This window comes from Balaenoptera borealis, assembly GCF_965194805.1.
Source record: "Balaenoptera borealis genome assembly, chromosome: X".
Lineage (NCBI taxonomy): Eukaryota > Metazoa > Chordata > Mammalia > Artiodactyla > Balaenopteridae > Balaenoptera > Balaenoptera borealis.
In genome coordinates this window covers 128,092,407-128,114,379 of record NC_138881.1, presented here as the reverse complement: position 1 = coordinate 128,114,379, position 21,973 = coordinate 128,092,407, and the positions used below count along the sequence as shown (strand labels likewise).

General features: G+C 53.0%; 2 protein-coding genes across 2 annotated transcripts; one reads left to right on the top strand and one right to left on the bottom strand.

Moving 5' to 3' along the window:
• Nucleotides 1-5,182: 5,182 nt before the first annotated feature.
• TEX28 (testis expressed 28) lies at nucleotides 5,183-17,001 on the top strand (the record flags this gene model as incomplete). The annotated part of the gene is made up of 5 exons (XM_082376239.1): nucleotides 5,183-5,335; nucleotides 5,613-6,015; nucleotides 12,435-12,970; nucleotides 13,871-14,000; nucleotides 14,215-17,001. Coding segments are annotated over 2 exons (465 nt in total), but the record flags the coding sequence as incomplete, so codon positions are not given.
• LOC309620471 (long-wave-sensitive opsin 1-like) lies at nucleotides 6,275-19,921 on the bottom strand. The gene is given in 7 exon segments (XM_082376904.1): nucleotides 6,275-6,449; nucleotides 8,948-9,187; nucleotides 10,140-10,305; nucleotides 11,475-11,643; nucleotides 13,759-14,019; nucleotides 14,022-14,054; nucleotides 17,086-19,921. Coding segments are annotated over 7 exon segments (1,197 nt in total). The 5' UTR covers nucleotides 17,303-19,921; the 3' UTR covers nucleotides 6,275-6,338.
• Nucleotides 19,922-21,973: the final 2,052 nt, after the last annotated feature.

The following is a 21,973-nucleotide window of genomic DNA, read 5'->3' as shown; positions in this document are numbered from 1 at the left end:
CTTCATCTGGTACATAGCCCTCTGCCTTTTCATCTTGTCTATCTTTCTGTGAATGTGGTTTTTCTTCCACAGGCTGCAGGATTGTAGTAGTTCTTGCTTCTGCTGTCTGCCCTCTGGTCAACATGTGAATTCGTTCAGAGGCCTGAGCAGTGGGAGCTGCAGCCCTGACTCCAGCAGAGGCCTGAGGCCCAGTCGGTCCTCAGCAGAGAGTGGCAGGATGGGCACTGGGGGCTCCTGAGCACCTTTAGCACCGTCTGCGGCCTCAGGTTGAGGAGCAGTAACCTCGGGAGCTGGAGCAGTCCATTCACTGTGAAATTCCTCCTCATTTGTGGCTTTTTCTGCAGCCCCTGCCCTTCCTTTCCAATCTCTTCAGGATCTGTGGAGGTGATTTTCATAGGACACTACAACCAAATTGGAAATCTTGGGATTCCTAAAAGCCCCTTTGTCCAAATAAGACTTCCAAGGTCGGACTTATATAAAGCAAGACCAGAGCTCGATGGCTGTTATGAATATTCTCATATGTTTCTATACTGCCCAGGCCAATGGGACTGTTGTGCTCTAGTAAGTTCTTAACCCGTAGCAAATCAGCAGCTGCCAGCCGTGCACGGGAACAGAGAGACCTACCTCCCTGCAAGACTCTGCGTGAATTCTGCAAGCGTGAACTTCTAAGCCACCACCCTCCTCACACATCACCACCACCAGCAGCATTGGACTGTGGTGGGAGTGTGAAATAAGCTTTCATCGTCTTCAGCCACAGACATTTTCTGGTCGTTGGCTACAGCAGTTAGCCTACCCTGATTAATATACATTAGAAACAAAAGAGCAGGTCTGTATGACTCAGATTTACCAGGAGAAATGGAGACTGGGCTGAAGAAGACTTAATGTAGTAACAGTGACAACAGGGAGCGTGTAGCATTGATCACCTGTAGCGTTCAACACCCACTTTACAGACAGGGAAACAGAGTTTCAGCTCAATGAAGTGTCACCCAGTGTCCACAAATGTGTGATCACTACCCAGGCCCCTGCAATTGTCACATCTCCTCTGGTGTGTCACAAACTGAGGTTTCAAAATGAAAACTTCTGTGACACTTCTTACACGTTATATCTGTTTGCTTTCAAGAGGGCTTTTTAATTTTTCAATTGAGACAAAATTCACAAAACATAAAATTGTTCATTTTAAAGTCTACAGTGGCATTTAGTGCATTCACAGTGTTGTGCAACCACCACCCTATCTAGTTCCAGAACGTTTTCATCACTCTAGAAGGAGACTCCGCCACTCCCCATTCGCCTTCCCTCAGCCCCTGGTAACCACCAATCTGTTTTCTTTTTTTTTTTTTTAAACATCTTTATTGAAGTATAATTGCCTTACAATGGTGTGTTAGCTTCTGCTTTATAACGAAGTGAATCAGTTATACATATACAATATGTTCCCATATCTCTTCCCTCTTTCCAATCTGTTTTCTGTCTCTCTGGATTTGGCTATACTGGGACAATTCATGTAAATGGAAGCATATGTTATATAGGCCTTTGTGTCTTACTTCTTTCACCCAGTGTAATGATTTTGAGATTCATCCACGTTGCACACAGGAACAATTCATTCCTTCTTGCTCAGCAGTGCTCTGTGGTGTGAATGCAGTGCATTACCCATTCATCTGCTGCCAGTTGGGGCTGTTATGAATAGGGCTGCTATGAACATTGTTCTACACATCTTTTTGTGAACATATGCTTTCATATGTGGAATTGCTGGATAATAGGGTAGACGTATGGTCAACCTTTTTTTTTAATTTTTTAAATTTTATTTATTTATTTTTGGCTGTGTTGGGTCTTCATTTGCTGCACGTGGGCTTTCTCTAGTTGTGGCAAGCAGGGGCTACTCTTCATTGTGGTGCATGGGCTTCTCACTGTGATGGCTTCTCTTATTGCGGAGCACAGGCTCTAGGCACGCGGACTCCAGTAGTTCCGGCATACAGGCTCAGTAGTTGTGGCTTGCGGGCTCTAGAGTGCAGGCTCAGTAGTTGTGGCGCATGGGCTTAGTTGCTCCTCGGCATGTGGGATCTTCCTGGACCAGGGCTCGAACCCATGTCCCCTGCATTGGCAGGCAGATTCTTATCTACTGCGCCACCAGGGAAGCCCTGGTCAACTTTTAAAGAAGCTGTTTTCCAACATGGTTGTACCAGTTTATGTTCCCACCAGGAGTGTGTGAGAGTTCTGGTTGCTCCACGCTCTTGCCAACACTTGGTATGGTCAGTCTTTGAAACTTTAGCCTCTTAAATTCAGGCGTCACTTGGTGGCCCTAAACTCCAGATTGTGTCACCATAGCCCAGATTTTCTCAACCTCAACACTACTGACATTTTTGACCAGATGATTCTCTGTTGTAGGAGGCAGTCCTGTGCATTGCAGGATATTTAGCAGTGTCCCTGGTCTCTACACACTAGATGCCAGTAGCACCCTGGAGGGATTTCGTCTGGCTGTCCTAACAAGGTATCCCAAACTTGGTGGCTGTAAACAACAGAACTTTATTCTCTCATGGTTCTGGAGTTCAGCAGTCTGAAATCAGTTTTCCTTGGGCAAAGTGTGTCAGCAGGGCTGTATCCCTGTGGAAGCTCTGGGGGACAGTCTGTTCCTGGCCTCTTCCAGCTTCTAGGGGCTGCTGGCTTCCTTAGCCTGTGGCCTTGTCACTCCAGTCTTCAAGGGCAGTGTCTTCCCCTCTCCCTCTGCTCTGTCTTCACGTGCCCGTTCCATCTTCTAAGGATGCGTGTGATAGCACATGTGCTCAGGAGGAACTGCTCTGTCCCTGCCATGTTACCCCATCTGACCCATGCTGCCTCACCCCTCGTACCTCTGTTTCTCCATCTCAGACTTCTCCTCCAAGTTTCAGGCTGTTAGGTTCTAGCTCAGTTTGTCAAAGCCCATCCTCAGATGTGAACAAGAATACACTCTTCTGCAACAACAATAACGTTTGAGACCATTTGTATTGGAGAGGGTGGCCTTAACAGCTTTGGAAGATTTGGGGGGCATTTTGGTTGACTGACCATGATTTTGTCTTTGTAAGAGCATTTTCTACAGTGGTGCATTTGCCTCCACAGCTGTAAGAGATGGACAGAGAGGAGTCCTTGACCAAGGGAGGGACAAGAGAGGAGAGTCAGCCATGTCACAAGCCAGGACGCTGCTGCTGCCTTGCAGAGGGCAAGGAGGCTGGGCGCCGGAGAGAAGGGGAGACGGAGGGAATAGCCTTATAAATTAACATCTTCTTATTTAGGAATCCCTTTAAGAATGTGTTTAAGAGTATAGTCATGGGACTTCCCTGGTGGTCCAGTGGTTGAGAATCTGCCTTTCAATGCAGGGGACGTGGGTTCGAGCCCTGGTCGGGGAGCTAAGATCCCACATGCCGCGTAGCAACTAAGCCCGTGGGCCGCAACTACTGAGCTCGCGCGCCTCAACTAGAGAGCCTGTGTGCTGCAAACTACAGAGCCCACACGCTCTGGAGCCCTGGAGTCCACACGCCACAACTAGAGAGAAGCCCGTGTGCCGCAACAAAGATCCCGCGTGCCACAACTAAGCCCCGACACAGCCAAATAAATAATAAATAAATTTTTAAAAAATAATAAAATTTTAAAAAAGAGTATAGTCATATGTTCTTATAAATATATATTAATGAAGAATCTACTTGTTGACTTCATACTTGTGAAGAATATATTCATGAATATACACTTGGATGTGGTTGGTATCTTGAATGTCCTTGCAGCTCCATCCTTCATGTAAATGGAAGGACAGCCATGGGGAATGTGCTTTCGGGGTGGACACCCCACCATCTCACCCTCTTTGTGGGTGGTAGCCTTGGCCACATTGTCAGACCAATCTCTTCTCAACAGGGAACAAGGCAGAGACTAATGGAACAGTCCTTGCAATACCATCACGAACTGGCTCTTGATTAATTGGCTTCAACAAATGCGTGTTCAGATTCTCAGCTGCCTGGGGGCCATCTCCACGTGGTGCCAGTCAAGTCCCTGAAGTAGGACCTAGTTGACCCACTCACCTCCCATTCCCTGTCGGTGCCTGTGCTTCTCCGCAGGGCCCCGGGCCCCAGCCATTCTCCAGCCTCACCACCCCTGGCTCGGGTCAGGCCTTCCTCGGCTCTTCCCTAAAGAGCTAGAAGCTGCTGTTTGGAAATATTCTAAACCCAGGGAAAACAGAGAAGAACATGATGAAGGTGATATGACCGCCCCCAGCTTTCTCAAGTCTTAATCTATTTGCTTCAAAAATTTTTTTAAGAAATAAAAGTTTAAAAGATGATTCGCTTGAAACTCTCCCATTCCCCTTCCCCCTTTCTCCCCACCTCGCTATCCTCACTAGGCGCTTACCTTTTCCAGGCATGTTTTTAGACTTTTACTACTTACATATGTGGCCATAAAAAACAGGTAGTGATGTTTTATTTGTGTTTTTTTAACAGGTCTACTGAGATATAATTTATGTGCCATAAAATGCACCATTTGAACTGTTTCAATGATCTTTAGTAAATTTACTGAGTTGTGCAGTCGTTACCACAGCCCAATTTTGCTTTTTGTTTTAAACAGCTTTATTGAGCTACAGTTCACATCCCATACAATTCAGCCATTTAAAGTGTAAAGTTCAGTGTTTTTAGCATATTCACAGAGCAGGCCCAGTCCAGAACACTGTCATCGCTTCCAAAAGAAATTCCATCCCCACTAGCAGTCAATCCCCACCTCCTACCCCGTCCAGCCCCCGGCAACCGCAGATTTATTTCTGTCTTTATGGATTGGCCTATTCTGGACATTTCTTATAAATGGAATCATACGATATGTGGTCTTTTGTGATTGCTCCATCCCTGTAATCAACAGACTTTTATGGAAGAACTACTGCATACCAAACACTGGTGTGGGACTATGTATGGAATTTAACAGCACGCACGGACAGTTTAGATCTTGATTTGTGCAACTTCTAGTTTATTGCTATTTTTGTAAAGCCGTTACAAAACAGTGACTATATATAAAAGATACATGAATATCGGTGTGGGTGTGTGGCTGACGTGCACCTGGGGTGTTCTGAGGCAGCCCTGGAGGAGGAGGAGGAAGGTGGATTCTGAACCCAAGTCTAGTCCTGAGGGAGGGCCGCTCAGCCCCAGAACGAGCTTGGGGCCGGGCACTCAGGGAGTGTTAACTTTCTCTTTTGCTCCCAAGACAAGTGCAGCTGGAAGGACAGGTGAATGAGCACCTACAGGGGCACCTGGACAAGATTTACCACCTCAAACAGAATCTGGCCTGCACCGAGGAGAGAATGGCCTATCTGTCCTACGAGAGAGCCAAGGAGATATGGGTGAGAACCTCACAGTGGGACCTTGTGAGAAGCGGCCAGTGAGAAGGCCGTGGGGACGAGAGAAGCAGAAGATGAGTGAATCCGCTCTGACACCCCTGAACCGAGGGAAGAGGCAGATCCTCAAGCTGTGCCCCACAGCGTCCCGTGTTCCCGTTCATGCTGCCCTTTCCCCGGCTCCGGCTCCGGCTTAGCTGATCTGGGAACTCGCGCACTGAGGCTCCGGTACCCCCGGGTGGTGGGGGATCGGGGTGACAGCGTCACTCTCTTCCTCCCGCAGGAGGTTATGGACACGTTCAAGAGCCGTGTAGTCAAGCTGGAGGCTCTGCAGCAGGTGACCCAACTGGAGGTGACAGAGGGCGTGCGTAGCCGGCCCCGGGGCTTCCTGGTCCTGGTCTCCAGTGCCTGCGCCTGCCCGGTGCCGCTGCTGAACTCGCGCCTGCGCACGGGCACCGCGTTCCTGCTCGTCGGGCTGGACGCCCTGGCCTGGCAGAAGCAGCATGCCATCCCCGCCGCGAACTGGCAGGCCTGGGTCCCCTCCAGATGGAGACTGTGTTCCGGGGATTCCAAGCCTCTACCAGAGGGACCTTAAAGGGCCTGGCGTCGCTAGCTCCTCCCGCCTCCCCAGACAGCTGCTTCTCTGCTCTCCCTTTCTTGTTCCATCACCAGCAGCCCAATGAGAGGTACGTGGACGCCCGCCCGCCTTGCGCTCGCCTTTCTTGCGATCCTTCTATCCCGTCTGTAGACATGAGGCTTAGAAAAGATGAGCAGCTCCAAAGTACGGTGCTGCGCCCCTCTCTCCCCCACGTGCTCTCTCACGACCCAGTGACCCAGCGCTCAGAGGCTCGGGTGTCCCAAAACTGCAGTGGCAGCCTCTATGACTCGGTTGCTTTTGGCAAAGAGAAACTACATTTATTTCACAGGGATGGAAAAAAGGGGCAGGGGCGGGGTGGCCAAAGCCCCGGAGGGTGGGGGTGGTTACATTGTCCAGTGGGAGACAGACGACTCAGGCAGGTGAGATCGAAGAGACAGATGAAGCTTCTGCTTTGCAAACGCTGGAGAGCTCAGAGCTGTCTTCCACCTTCTTCCCGAAAAGCTGCAAGCTGCAGCTTCGAAACTGGCAGGACAGAAAGTGTCATTGAGCAGAGCAGGCAGGGCCAACGTGCTAGGCTAAATGTAGTGCTGGGGCACTCTGAGGAAAGCGTTCATTCAGTGCCACCTTGATGGCTTACACATTCACAATCTACAAGGAGAATGGAGGAAGCCTCCAGTTACTCCTTGCACATGGGGATGGTCTATTCCTGAGTATTCGATTATCTAAGTCATCTAATTTAGCAGTTGACAGTGACTATTGTGGGCCCAACTGTGTTCCCCCAGAGATATGTTCAAGTCCTGACCCCTGGAGCCTGTGACTGTGACCTTATTTGGAAATAGAGTCTCTGCAGATGTGATTAAGATGCATATTATCATGAGGTCATGCTGGAGTAGAGTAGGCACTAATCCAATGACTGGTGTCCTCCTGAAAACAAGGGAATTTGGAATCAGACACAGAGGGAAGGTAAAGGCAGAGATTGGGGAGACTCGTCTACAAGCCAAGGAACACCAAAGGTTACGGGTACCTGTCAGGACCTAGGAGAGGGGCCTGGAACAGACTCTCCCTCAGAAACAACCAACACTGCCCACACCTTGAGCTCAGATTTCTTGCCACCAGAACGATCGTCTCTTCAGCCAAGAGAGTCTTCTGGCAACAGGAGGGCTCTGCGCTTTACTGCTCCACCCCTAAAGGCATGCGGGCTGTGCTCACTTCTCAGATTGTATCTCCTGTCATCACTGAGTTAAGAACAATGCTTTGAGAATACAAAGCAGAGGCATTTGCTGTATATTTCGGGCCTCTTCTCGACTACGTCCAGCTACTCCAACATCAAAACTCTTAAAAAAACCATAATTTCTGAAATCAATAGCATTGGGCCGGACAGCAGAACTGACTCGGCTGAAGAGCTGGCAGATGAGGCTGAGGGACTCACCTCTTCAGCTGAGTCAGTTCTGCTGTCCGGCCCAATTCTTATGTTATTATTTTTTAATTTATTTATTTATGGCTGTGTTGGGTCTTCGTTTCTGTGCGAGGGCTTTCTCTAGTTGCGGCAAGCGGGGGCCACTCTTCATCGTGGTGCGCGGGCCTCTCACTATCGTGGCCTCTCTTGTTGCGGAGCACAGGCTCCAGACGCGCAGGCTCAGTAGTTGTGGCGCACGGGCCCAGTTGCTCCGCGGCATGTGGGATCTTCCCAGACCAGGGCTCGAGCCCGTGTCTCCTGCATTGGCAGGCAGATTCTCAACCACTGCGCCACCAGGGAAGCCCTTCTTATGTTATTGATTTCAGCAATTATGGGTTTTTTTTAAGAGTTTTGATGTTGAAGTAGCTGGACGTAGTCGAGAAGAGGCTGGAAATATACAGCAAATGCCTCTGCTTTGTATTCTCAAAGCATTGTTCTTAACTCAGTGATGATAGGAGATATAATCTACATACTGGGCGCCCACTCTGTACTAGACTGTGTCCTCGGGGCATCAGCAGTAAACCAAAAAGAGCAAAATTCCATGTCTTTGTGGAGCTCAATTCCAGAAAATTCTCTCTGAATGCAACAGGAAGGGATAACAGTGTGGAAAGGGTGAAAGCAAAGTTCGAAAGTCTGGAGAGTCTGGAAGTGCAAATAACTGTAGAGGAGGGGGAGTTCCAGAAGGGGAGAATGGAAAGGCTCAAGTAAAGACAATATTTGGCAAGATGGCCTAGGATTCCACAACCAAAAGCCAGACCTAAAAAGAGACCCACGTGAAAGACAGGAAACAGTGGTCAGGTGTAGAGCTATGCTCTGGGTGTTGAGGTGCCAACGGTGGAGTCCCGGGCACTCCTTTGTGGTGCCGGTCCTACTTGATACTTAAACGTTACCATGGTGAGATGGGACGCCCCTGAGGGGGTGGTATTTCTGACCCACAGACCTTGCTGGTCATCATCAAGTCACATCACAGCTGCACCTTAGTGAAGTGGACATGAGGGATTCAAGGACGAATAAGGCAAATTGCCCTTGGAAGATGATGAGCCTCAATCACCTGTAACCTACTAAGAGGCCTAGGACTTGTGGGCTGCCATCTAGCAAGACCACAGCATGTCCTGCCTGAACTAACCCATGAAGTCACAACAGCCAAAGATCAGCACAGGCAAGAAGGGCCTCTTTGTGTCCTGGTCACTGTTAGGGCTTGAAGATGGAAAGATTAAGTTCAAGAGAAGAGTTGTGTCTATGAAATCAAGAAGGGCATGCCTAGGGGACATGTAGACACGTTCTGGCAATCCTAGGCTGTCTGAGCTCCGGGCTCGCCCAAAGGCCAGCAGAGGGGAAGGGCACGCAGCACACAGTACACTGCGGGAAATGCCCACCCTCAGGCCCAGATCATAAAGGGATCCAGAGGGAGGGCTGGCTGGGGCTGGGTCGCGTGCTGAGCCTTCCCTGATTATTGTCCTGGAGGTCATTGTCAGCCTTCCCACAGACACGCTTCCAGGTGGGAGCCATCACTGGGCTCTTCCAGGGTCCATTTCCAGTTTGCTCTGTCAACTGCGTGACTTACCTGCCGGTTCATAAAGACATAGATAATGGGGTTGTAGATAGTGGCACTTTTGGCGAAGTAGGATGGCAGGGCGGCCACCAGAGGGTGGAAGGCATAGCCAGGGTGGGCAGCGGCGAAGCATGCAAAGAATGTGTAGGGCCCCCAGCAGAGGCAGTACGCGAAGATCATCACCATCACCATGCGGGTCACCTCCTTCTCCGCCTTCTGGGCGGACTCGGATTCTTTCTGCTGCTTCGCCACCTGGGGGAGACAGAGAGTCGCCCCGGGGGCAGTGCGTGGGAGAGCCCCTCAGGGCTCCGTACCCCAGGGGATTCCCTGCTGCTGCTGCTTGGGTAGCTAGTCAGGGAGGGTAGTGGGGAGAAGCAGATGGGCCCAGCTGTGTGCGGATACCTGTGGGAGTCGGCTAAGTTGCTTCTGGTCCCTGACTGCCAACATGGTGAGGGGAGCGAGAAGGGGGGCAGGCCACACACTGAAGGCAGCGAGGGGAGGGGAGCTTATCTCCAGCCCGTGGCCTCCACTCCACAAAGAGCTCATAAGCACGTGCTGATCCGATTGTGGGCACAAGCAGCTTCGTAGAGGAAAGGTGCCACCCCAGAGGCCTCTTATTCCCTGTGCCAGGCAGGAGCCCCACAGGGACAGATGGCACCTCCAGATCAAGCTGATTGTAGGTAAGCTGACTGACAAAGGGACAACGTATGCACAGTGTTCAGGACCCCGATCTCATTCTCCTGCTTCGCTCTGATTTCCCACACCAGGGGATCACCTTCCCGGGGGGAGGGGGGAGTACAGGTCTGGGGGGCAGATGGCATGTGAAGGGGACGCGAGCACTCCGGTAGCAGCCTTTTCAAAACACCCCTTGACTGGCAAGTTTAGCCTTTGGATCTGGCCGGCTGTGCTCCGCTCCATGGCAGAGGCTGGCTTTCCACCCCCGGGATCAGGAGGAAATGCAGTTGTGTTCCCTTATTGGGTCCCTCCGCGAGGAGGCGGGCAGTCCCTTCCCACCCTGTAGGGGCGAGGCCGAGGGAGCCAGGGCTGCACCTGCCACCCCGAAGGCATTGGCAGATTCTGGCAGTTCCAGATATCTGGTTTTGGGGCTGGAGAGCGGACTGGGCGGTCCTCTGTGCCAGCCTAGACCTCCCCGGCGTTCATGATCCTGCCCGCGGGGGTGAAGCTGGGAGGGTGCGGGGCTCACCGCTCGGATGGCCAGCCGCACTTGCAGGTAGCAGAGCACGATGACGCTGAGCGGGAGGAAGCAGCAGGTGGTCATGAGCACGATCATGTAAGACTGCACCCCGGGGTATGAGCTGCCGCTGAACACGTCCGGGCCGCACGAAGTCTTCAGGCCGTGGGGCCAGTACCTGGGGAGAAGGGCCGGCAGCCCGTCCTTAAGTGGGCAGGGACCCGGACCCCCGCCCGCCCCAGCACACCACTGACTTGGGTAAGGTTGTTGGGCTTTTTTATTGAGGTGAAATTCACATTACATGAATTAACCGTTTTTGAAGTGAACAATTCGGAGGCATTTAGTACGTTCACAGTGTTGTGCAACTGCCACCTCTGTCTAGTTCCAGAACATTTTCATTGCCCCCAAAGGCAGCGCCTCAGAAGGATTGTAGTAAATCCTTGTCCGTCTCTGCTCTCACGTTCCCTTCTTTCTTTATTGAGGTAAAATACACATAACATAATTATGAGGTTTGGTACATTCACAATGTTATGCATCCATCACCACTATCTGGTTCCACAACATTTTCATAACCCCAATCACACCCCCTTTCTATGAAGGGAAGGCGAGGCACCCTCTCGTCTTAACACCTGTGAACCCCTGAGGATTCAGTGAGTACATGTTCAACAGTCGCAGCCATTGTGGGCCTGGGAGCATGAAGAGGGGGACAGACAGAGCCTGGTTTCCCACAGTGATGGAAGCTTCCCAAAGAAGGACTATACCCTCTCCAGACACCACAAGAACTTGTTCACGAGCTTGCAGTGGAAGATACGAATGCAACGGCCTTGTCCCGTCCAGCCCCCTCAAACACCTGAGCCGTTTCCTTGGAAGTTCGGGACTTCCCCCAAAGGATCCGCCTGGTAAGGACACTGGTAACCAACAGCCCAGGTGTACCTGCGACCCAAGGAGCCTCGGAAAGGGGGGGCCCCTCAGCAGGTGCAAGAAAGAGGCCTGGGGCAGAGTGGGCAAGAGGGCTCTGGAATCCAAACGTGCCTGTGGCCTCAGCTGGCAGCGTTTCTCTGTGTGTTCTCATGAGCTGCCCCTGTTTGGGAGAAACAGACCTTTCCAGAGGCTTGGAGACCACACGGCCCATTTCCACGTTGCAGCCAGGCAGATTCACGCATTCACAGACAGCGCACGCTCCAAGGGGTCTCAGGGAGAGTCAGGGCCATCCTCACTCTACTCGTGGAGCCACAAAGGCCCAGGGACAGGAAATGATTTGCCTCAAGGTCACAAAGGGAATCACGAGTTTGACCCTCCCTGCTCTGTTCTAAACTAATCGCCTTCCTGGCACCCTGGCATCCTTACCTGCTCCAACCAAAGATGGGTGGAGCTGCCCACACAGCAGCCCAGATCCAGGAGAAGGCAATGCCCGCGATGGCCAGCTTGGCATCAAATCTCACGTTGCCAAAGGGCTTGCAGACCACCATCCACCTCTCCCAGGAAATGATGGCCAAGGACCAGAGACCGGTGATCCCTGCAGGGGGAGGAGCAGACAGAGGAGGGCTTTGAGTCAACGCTTTTCAAGATCAAGAGGACACCCCCCACCTACCTGCAAAACCTAATTCTCCAAAAAGTGTTTTCCGGTCCAGGGAGCAGCGGGTCTCTTGGTCAGTTTCTTTCTCTAACCCCTGCTTCCCCGGCTCCTTCCCCATTCGGCCTGCACCCGCCTCCCCTTGCCTTCTCTGATTTGGCCTCATGGCCCACCTCGCTTCCCATCTCTCTTTTACTCGGCCACCAGCCTTTCTTGTGATGCTGTCAGTGCAACTCCTGATGGCCACGTACACACCTGAGGCCACACTGAGGTGCTGCAGTCCCAGCCCAGAGCAAGGAAACAGGACGTGTGCAGTAAGCTGTGCCCTCCTGCCGGTGGGCGGGCCTCCCCTCAGCCCAGGCCTCTCAGCACCGCCCACCATGCAGCGGTCCGTGGATGGAATCCGGGGCTCCATGAACTGGGGTGGGGAAAATGATGTGTTTGTTTCCACTAAGGTCTACTGGACACTTGGCCTTCTTTACTTCCATTACGAGTGTGGTAGCATTAGCAGTGCCCGTGACTTGGTCACTTTACAGGGGTGGCAGACATTTCCCAATATGACTATATTCATTACTACTTTGACATTTCAGTGGCTGTCTGGCCAGATACAGTTATTTGATACCTTAATAAAGAATAGCGTCATGAATACTTCTAAAAATACTGTTAATACTAATACTTTTAATGAGGGATTATGTCGCTAATTAGTGTTTAATACTTTGATAACTATATTTCAGTATCATTGGCTTCCTTTGTAATCCTATGGATCTCATTGTGCACGTCTGCCAACGTTCTTCTAAGAAGGGGTCCACGGGCTTCCCCAGAGGGCTGAGGATGTCTGTGGCCCCAAGACTGGTGACCCGAGAACAGACCTCGAGCAGTTGCAAAGGCAAGACGGACGTAAGTGAGGAGCCGCCCAGGGGGGCCGGGCACCAGCTACCGAGGTGCATGGAGTGTTTGAACTTGGGATGGACTTTCTCTGCCTAACTTCGCTGGTAAAGTAACTTGGTGGAGCTGACACCACTAGTAATTCAAGTCATTGACCAGGTCCCCGCTCCCATGTCCCTCTAATCCTAGTGTCTTTCTGTCATTCTCTCCTCAGAATCTGAATTGGAGATCACTTCAGGCGGCAACAAGACAAACCCAAGTTAGATGTGGGAGCTAAGGACCCAGGCATTGTGACCAGGTGGCCCTGGGAAACTTGAAAAATGGGAAGGCAGCTGCAAGCCTTCGCTGCTTTGATGGCCGGGGGCCTGGAGACAGGCTGCACGTGGTGAGTGCTGTGGCCCTTGGGCTCCCTGTCATCTCGGGTGGACGCCAAGCTGCAACCGCACAGCCCTTGGTTCTGTCCTGGGGACGTGGTGCAAGGGCCTCTGAGGCGTCCTTGGCCTTGTCAGGCCTGCCTGTGTGCCTGTTCTTCATGGGCCCTTGGCAAGGAAACCCCGCCACCCTGACCTTGCCTGGCACCCAGTGCAGACCCACACCCTGCTCTACCTGCCTCCGCCCTCGCTCCCTCATTCGGCCTCCCCGCTGTCAGCCAGCCTCCTCCCGGTCTCCCCATGGGGTCCCCTCCTCCCCACTCCTCAGCGTGCCGTCCTGCTCTGGCCACCCAACCAGCCCAGCTGTCTGTGCCCCTTCCCGCTGACTCAACATTCGGCTCCCTCATCGCCTCCTCCTCCAACTCACGCTCCTCTGAGAGTACTGATGACACCACGTGCTCACTATCTGGGGTGGGAGCCCCTCAGGGCTCGGACCCCGTGTGCAGCATCCTAGAGGCCTTACAGCACGGAGCCGGGAGCGCAGGTACTTCTGGCCCAAGTTGACGTGAACAGGGTCACAGCCCACGGAGATATTAGCAATGGGGCTGGTAGGATCTAGTTTCAATATCTCGGAGCCCTCCCCTCCCACACTGTTCTGAGGTCATGTGGATCTGTCTGTCCCCGTTCAGAGATGTGCCTCGATCACGCCCCAGAGGCACACCTGCAGATTTTGCCGCATGAGTGTTTCCTTTACGCACGGGAGGCTGTGCCCAGGCCTGTGCCCGGGCCCCGGCTGGCTTACCACACAAGGAGACAGTGTAGCCCTCCACGATGCACAAGGGGTGGCCCAGCACAAAGTAGCCGTACATCTGGTTCACAATGCTGATGGTGCCGGCAATGATCGTCTCCGCCAGGTCAGCAATGGCCAAGTTCACCAGGATCCAGTTCAGAGGGTGGCGCAGCTTCTTGAACTTCATGGTGGCTGCCAGCACGAGCCCATTGGTGAGGATGGAGGCGACGACCACAAAGACCATCCAGACACTGGTGAGCTGATACACCCATCGGGAACGATGTGGTGATTGGGGCCGTCGAAGGGGTCTGGAGGCAGGAGACACGCAGTGAGGAGAGGAGCTGGGCAGCAGCTCCACCACCTGGACAGCTACATCTCTGCCGCCCTCCCCACCCCATCAGAATCTCCCCTCAGCCCCCCTGCCTTCCTCCCGCCGCACTCACCTTTGCGACTGGTCTTTCCCTCTAGCTTTGCACATCTGCAGACAACCTTCCCTCCATTCTGTCTCTCGAGCTCGAGGCCATGGCCTGCTAGATGCCTGCACGGGCATCCTTGAACTTAACAAAGCGGAACTCCTCATCATCGCTGCCGGGTGTCGCTCCCCCGTCTGATCTGCGCCCTGCCATATGCCAGGTCGGCCTCCTGGAGTGTGGTTGGCCGGCTTGCTCCCCTCCCCTGAACCCTTCTGCGCCTGGGCCTCATTCGCCCCTACCACAGGGAGCTCCCAGAAACCTGCCGACAGTATCTGCAGCCACGCTAGATACCACAGGTTCCCGAGGAACAGGCCTCTGACAACTTAACACCTGTGTAGTGCCAGTTTCTGTGCAAAAGGGAGCAGAGGGGAAGCCCTGGGGTTGCTGATGGGCCCGAGAACAGCAACCCCCCAAATTGCCAGCAGATCTGACCCAGAAAGTCCAATGGGTTAGTGTGAGAAAAGCAGCTGCAACTAGGAGGTGCGTGGAATGCTATGGCTCGCAGGCAAGCGAGAGGGGCTGGGACGGTTTCAAAACAAGGCAGCCCGACTGTCCTTCCTGGACAACCCATGCAGTCTGAATCAGGCAGGGACAAGGGCCATGTGTGGCACGGAAGGGACAGGAGCATTCCAAACGTGGGAAGCAAAAAGAGGGGGCCTCCGGCAGCGCAACAAGAGCAGGTGCACCGGCCTGCCCCCTTCTCCTGAAAGTTTCAGGTCTAATTTTGTGAAGAAATGAGCACGAGAAGGGTTATCACAGTCAACTCCCAGGTAAGGGTCTCCTGAGCAATACAGGGCGGGAGGGAATTGGGTACGGGGGCTGGCAGGAAGCAAGATTTCTTCCAGTATACCTTGTTTTCTAGATTTTAATTTGGAGCCTTGTAAATATTTTATTCCATAATTATAAAACAACATTAAATTTTAAAAAGCAATCCCTGAAAAATCAAAAATAAAACAAATGGACCTGACCGCATATGCACTCGGTGGCATGGTCACATGGAGAGGGGCTACTCGGAGCGACTCAAGAAGACGCTAGTTTGCCTATTCGAGCCTAGTGGCGTGTTCCCAAAGGATGAAAAGACCTGTCCAAAGGTTAAGCTTTGGGTAATCATGTTGTTGGCGATAGTGTTGGCATCATGATTCTGAGACCATTTTGAGTGTGTTTGAGATAAAGCAAATGAGTAATGAAATGATATTCTAATTCCAACTCTACCCACAGCCCTTAAGAACACGATTCTTAGTGGGAGAGAAAGGAGACGCAGAGGTCAAACCCAACTGGCTCCACTGGGGAACCAAGTCACTATTTGGAACTGGGCGAAATAGAAGGAGACTCAAGCATCTCTTCTGCCTTTCCCACGCACACCGTGTCCCTGGGGAACCCGATAGCACGTGAGAGCCTGTTTCTCTTTATCAAAGTAGTTAAGCTAATAAATGAAGACAGGGTCAGAAGAATCCCAATGTCACCATTTCGAAGTCCCCAGTAGTTTAATGGGTCCTGGCATTGAGTGTCAGCAGCTGCCAACACTGTGGAAAAAGGGACACCCTCCTAATGGAGCGGGCTTGCCCAAACACCTGACACATCCGCCTGGCTGATCGGCAGACCTTCAGCTCGACAGCTAGTTGACGGGAACAGGCGCAGCAGAGGGTGTGGGGAGCCGTCAGCCAAGTCTGAAGCGGGTGAGTCTGGGGACAACAGACTCGCTTTCTTCAACAAATAAATTGCAAGGAGGTTGAGGGGGAACCTCTAAAAGTATGACCTTGTGGTTATGTTTTTAAAGAGTCCTTTCCTCTTACAGGTACCTACCGAAGATTTACAGAGGAAATGATGTGATGTCTTGGATCTGCTTCCAGAAATCGGCAGGAGTGGTTGGTGGAGGGGTTAGAGATGAAATAAGACAAGTGATGGATCCCCGGGGGCCGTTATACTCTCCCCTCTACTTTGGTAGACACTTGAACTTTTGAAAAAATTTTACAATAAGGAATCTTGTGCATCGATGAAGCCCCAGGGGCCTCCAGGGAGAGCATTGTTGTGTCTACATCGAGGACGTTTTGGGGTGCAAACAGTCAGGTCAAGGTGAACTTCACGGTTCTCAACCAATTCGGCTTGGGAACCCTGTTGCTGGTCCTGCTCTGGCTGTCAAGGAGCTGGTGTGGCTTCTGGAAACTGCAGCAAGTGAGACATTCTTAAAGGAACTGAAGGTCTTTGGTTTGAAGAAGGGACCCGGGGAAGGGGGGCCACGGGCTGAGGGTCATTACACTCCTCAGGTCTCTGATGGACTGGCATGCCCAGGGCAGAACTCGGGCTACCTCGATGGAGTTTTCGGCTTTCTTTTGGGCCAAAGCCATCTCTACTGGGGCAGCTTGGAGCAGAACAGCTGCCCCGGGAGCCGAGCTAGCCTCTTCCCTAGCATGTACCGCCAGAGGCCATGGGCTCTGTGCATGAACTTGGACAAGATGGCCACCACAGTCTCTTCTACCCTTAGGCTCTCGAAGTCACTCACCCTCCTCCGGGCCAACCCAGCCTCCCACTCCTGCTGGTGGTCTCCATTTGGCTTTGGGAGATGCAAAGATGAGTCAGGCCCAGTTCCCTCCCTGGAAGCTCAGGGATGAGTGTAATAAGCGCTCACTGGAAGCCTGGGGCCACACGGGAAGAGTTCCTGAACTTTCCTGGGGCAGGAATTCTCAAAGGGTCTGGGAAGCCCATGTGGTTTGAAAATGCGCATTCGATATTACGGTGTCCTTTTATATTCAGAGAGGACCCCCCCATTCATGTTATCATAAAGGCTAAGAAAGAAGGCCACTCGGGCCTGTGTCCCAGGAGGGCTGTTCCAGCCAGCGTGACCCAGCCTTGGCACCTACTCGCTCACCTCTGGTGGAGCTGCTGCTGGTGTAGGTGAAGACGCTCCCCTGGGTGCTGTCCTCAAAGCTGGCCTGTGCCTGCCCGCCTGCAAACCTTTGAGGGCCCCACTGCTGGGCCCCGATGCCTGCCAGCCCTGGCGCTGCCCGGCGGTCACGGTGCTTTATACCAGCCTGCGGGATCAGCCCAGGCCTCCTCACCTTAAAAACTCCCAAACCTTTCACCATCTGATCTCTTAATTGGGCCTGGGACTTAGACCTCCTACTTCCCCACCCCTGGGCCTCCTGGCTCCTAAGGCGAGCCCACGAGGGCGGCTCAGAGGGATTTGCTGGGAGCCAGACTCAGAGCCAGGGTGGCTGTGGAGGCTGTCGTGGGCCCTCGCTGCTGTTTCCCTGTCCTCTCTTCCCTTCTACCGTCCAGTGTCTGCTCCTAGGCCAGGCAGGCACAAGTGTCAGGCTTTTCAGCCCGAAGCCCAGACCCACCTTTCCCAGCGGCTGCTCCCCAAGTGACTTCGCGGGGCTGAGGCCTGGAGCTGGAGCCTCCCTGTGGGTCAGACCATCTCGGGGGCCCAGATGGATGCAAGTTGTGCCAGTGGGGCTCCTTCCCTGGGAAGGGGTGGACAGGCCGGGGGTGGGAGAGACTCTGCCGTGCATCTTGCTTCCCCTTCACCCCACCACCTTGCTCCCTGTGAGCTGCAGCTCGTTCCGTCACCAGGGAGCTCGGCCAGGCCCTCCCAGCAGCCCTCCCGAAGCAGCTGAGGGTGCCCAGAGGCCCTCAGACCCCACCTCAACTCTCCCTCCCCTGAGTTGACAACCTTTCCTTGGCCTGCCCGTGACTACAGCCTCCCTCTAGACTTGCCTTCAAAAGCAAAGCTCTCCACAGAGTGTTCCAGGCAGGCTGCCTTCACTGTCCCTTTTGACCCACTGCAGTCTGGCTGCTGGTACCGCTTACCTGCTAATTGCCCAATTCTGCAGCCTTGCGTGTTTCCACACAAGAAGGCGAATAGGAATGCTCAGAGCAGCATTAGTCACAAGAGGTCAAAAGGTAGAAAGAGTCCAAAAGTGAGTCGACAGCTGAATAGATAAACAAAATGTCGTCTATCCATGCAATGGAATATTATTCAGCCATCACAAGGAATGAAATTCTGACACATGTTCCAACATGAGTGAATCTTGAAAACGTGATGCTAAGTGCGAGGAGCCAGACACGAAAGACCTCATACTGTATGATTCCGTTTACATGAAGCGTCCGGAATAGATAAATCCATAGAGACAGAAAGCAGATTGGTGGTGCCAGGGGCTGGGGTGGGGGGTGATGGAGCGTGACTGCTAGCGGCGACGGGGATGCCTTTGGTGGTGATGAAACTATTCTAAAATTAGATGGTGATGGTGCAGCCACTGTGGAAAACAGTTTGGCAATTCCAAAGATTGAAAAATAGAATTACCACGTGATTCAGCAATTCTCCTTCTGGGTACGTAACCAAAAGAACTGAAAGGGGTCTTTGAGGGGCTCACAATGCGAACATAGCATGTTTGATGGCACTTGATGTCACAAGGTCAGATGCCTAGAACTCAACCCCAGGTTCTTCTGACTTCCAAGGCCATTCTTTTCCCTCTTCCTGGATCCCCGGGAGCTCTGCCTGTCCCCCCCGAACCAGAGTCAAAGAATCAGCGCATCTGAGAATGTGAGAGCCGGAGGTGGGCCCCCTCTGAGATCACCTTCTCAACCTGGTCCCTTCTGAGCATTGGCTGCAGGCCTGCCTCTTCCCAGCACTGCCATGGACTGGCCAGGTGGCCTTGGGTGGGGTGACCCCTCCCTCTCAGGCCAGGTTCACCTTCTGTCTAAAGGGAGAGGGCCCATCCTGCCTGCCCCTGCCACCCCCCACCCCACGGGGCTGCCGCGGGCCCTTTGGAAGCCCTTCGTGAAGCCTCCAGCCGGGGCTGGCCCACTGCTTGCCCAGCCTGCCCCTGTCCAGCATGGCACCAATGACTGAGCTCAGCGGCAGGGCTGCCCCAAGACCCTGGGGAACGAGGGGACGGGGCAAAGGTGGGAGGAGGTGGCGCTGGCAGTGAGTCCTGGACCCTACCCTGGGCCGTCTGCAGAGTGGGGTGCTAATTGATGATTAGGGCTAACAGAAGATCAAGTCCACTTTTAGCCAAAAGCAGATTACTGCCCTGGAAAGTCCCCTGGCACCTGGGTGCACACGTGTGCTTCCCGAGCGAGGCCCAGCGAAAGCTCACCGGTGTCCCGCACTCTGGCAAAGCGTGGAGAAAAAGGGAGGGGCTCTCGAGACGGAGATGAAGAAAAGTGGGTGGGGCCAAAATGTGAGTGAGGAGTGGGAGGAGAAATAGGAGGGGGGAGGAGGGAGAAAGGGCCAAGCCCGGAGGCTAGCGTGCTTCAGGAAACGGCCCCCTGGGCAAAGGCCAAGCCCTCCACTCGGCCCTGGGTCACCCGCCCTCGCCCCAGCTGGGGCCCCCTGGCCAGGCTGGAAGATGAGATGTCAGCCTTGTCTCTAATCCAACTACTCCAAAGTGACTCGACATGGGGGTGCTGATTAGGAGCCCTGGGAGCTGACTGTCACCTGGATTCAGCTCTTGGCTCTGGCCAGTAGACCAGGGGCTTTGTCTTTAATAGCCGGTGGCTGCTACAGCTGCAGGGCAAGGAATCTTTTGGCCATTTGCCTTTGACCTTTTTTTTTAATGTGACAAAATATACATAACATCAAGTTTACCACGTTAAGCATTTTTCAGCGCCCAGTTGGGCGGCATTCAGTACACTCAGGTTGGTGTGCAGCCATCCCCACCATCCATCTCTAGAACTGTCCATCTTCCCCAAGGGAAACTCTGTCCCCGTTAGACACTAGCCCCCCTCCCCCTCCCCCAGCCCGTGCCCTCCTACCCCTCCCCCAGCCCATGGCTCCCCTACCCCTCCCCCAGCCCGTGCCCCCCTATCCCTCCCCCAGCCCCTGCCCCCCTCCCCCTCCCCCTGCCCGTGCCCCCCCATCCTACTTTCCGTCTCTAGGAATCTGATGACTCTAGACTCTAAGCGGCTCATACAAGTGGAGTCATACAGTATCCGTCCTTTGTGTCTGGCTTATCTCACTTAGCACAGTATTTTCAAGGATCATCCATTGCCTTTGACTTGGTGTTTGGAAAAGATTTATATACATTGAATTTTCATTTTTATGTGGTCAAATATGACTCCATTTCCCTTTTGGTTTCTGTTGGAAAAGTTCTCTCAGCTTAAGCTCCTCAGAGATCTGTAAACAGGCACCGCAGATATGAAGTCCAAAGACAAGGGGCGGGCTGTTTCCCCGTTTCTGTGGTGGTCCCAACAAGTCCCCGATCGCTCACCTCAGAACCGACAAGCATCAGATTTTCCTCACCTGTCCAGGTGGCTGATCCCCCAAACTGGCCGAGAGGTCCTCCTCAGTCTAGCCTGCAGACACTCACCTCAGGCCCACACTTTCACCCCGTCCGTCTGCTGCGGGCCTCCCGAAGTACTGCCCTGCTGCCCTCTGTGACCTTGAGCAAGTCAGCCACCATCTCTGGGGTGTGTGTCCTCATCGGGAAGATGGGGATAACATTTACTTGCTGTAAAGCTTGAATGAGGTCATCCTTGAAAAGGTCTAGCGATTCATTCCACAGCGACCCAGCCAGCACCTATTGTGGCCAGGCCGTGTTCTAGGCTCCAGGTGAACAAACAGATGGAGATCCCTGCCTTCTTGCAGCTGCCATTCTAGTTGGGGGCAGGGAGACTACAACATGAACACTAGACATAATAAATAAGCTGTGATAAGTAGGATGGAGAATGGGAGAAAGAGAACAGGTTGTGGAGGTCGGGGAGGGAATGGAGGCCCATTTTCATAGGGCAGCCTGGTGGGCCTCTCCGAGAAAGGGACATGTGAGCAAAGACTCAAAGGAGGGAGGGAGCCATGTGGAGAACTGAGGGGGGCATCCCAGGAGAGGGCCCAGAAAGTAGTGCAAAGGCCCTGGGGCAGGAGCGTGCCTGGCGTGTTAGAGGAACAGTAAGGAGACCAGGGGAGCTGAAGCAGAGTGAGCCAGTGGAGACTAGGAAAGGGAAGGTCAGAGAGGGGATGAGGGCCAGAGACTGTGTGTCCAGGAGGCCGCTTTCAGCATTACCTTTCACTGTGAATGAAATGGAGAGCATTTGATGATTTTGAGTGGAAAGTGGCACGCTGTGATTTAGATGCTAACAAACTCCCTCTGGTTGCTGTTCTGAGAGTGGTGGGGGCCCCGGAGGAAGCAGCGCTATCGGGTGGCAGGCCCTCTGGGCATCCATCCAGGTGAAAGAGCAGAAAGGCTCCCAGCAGGGAGGGGCCCCAGGCCTGGCGACAGTGTGGATTGGGGGATAGCTTGGGAACTGAGCAACTAGAGGGATGGAGTTGTCTGCAGCCCAGAAGTCAGGGCAATGGGGGTGTGGCTGGTGGAGGGAAGGTGTGAGTGTCAGGAATCCAAGCATAAATGTCCAGTGTGAGGAATGAGAAGGAGCCGGCACCTCAACCCAAGTTATTCCAAAGGGGACTTGCTGATCACTTGATTCAAATCAATGTGAAAATTTGGATGAAATGGATAAGCTCCTAGAGAAACACAAAGTAACCAAATGAGCCCAGAAGAAACAGAAAATCTGAAGGGCTCTGTATCTATGAGGACATTGAAGCCCTAGCTTCAAAGCTGCCCTCAAGGACTGCCTCTGTTCTGTTTCTCCTCCCCACAAGGCTTCAGATGATTTTCGGCTGGGCTATGACTTTTTTGTATCATCTTCATCAGCAATTCCCACACCTTTGCAGCTCATCCCCAGAAGTCTTTATTCCTGCCCCAACATCAGAATTAACAAGTGATAGCTTAAAACTTCTGGTGCAAATATCCGAAATTTGA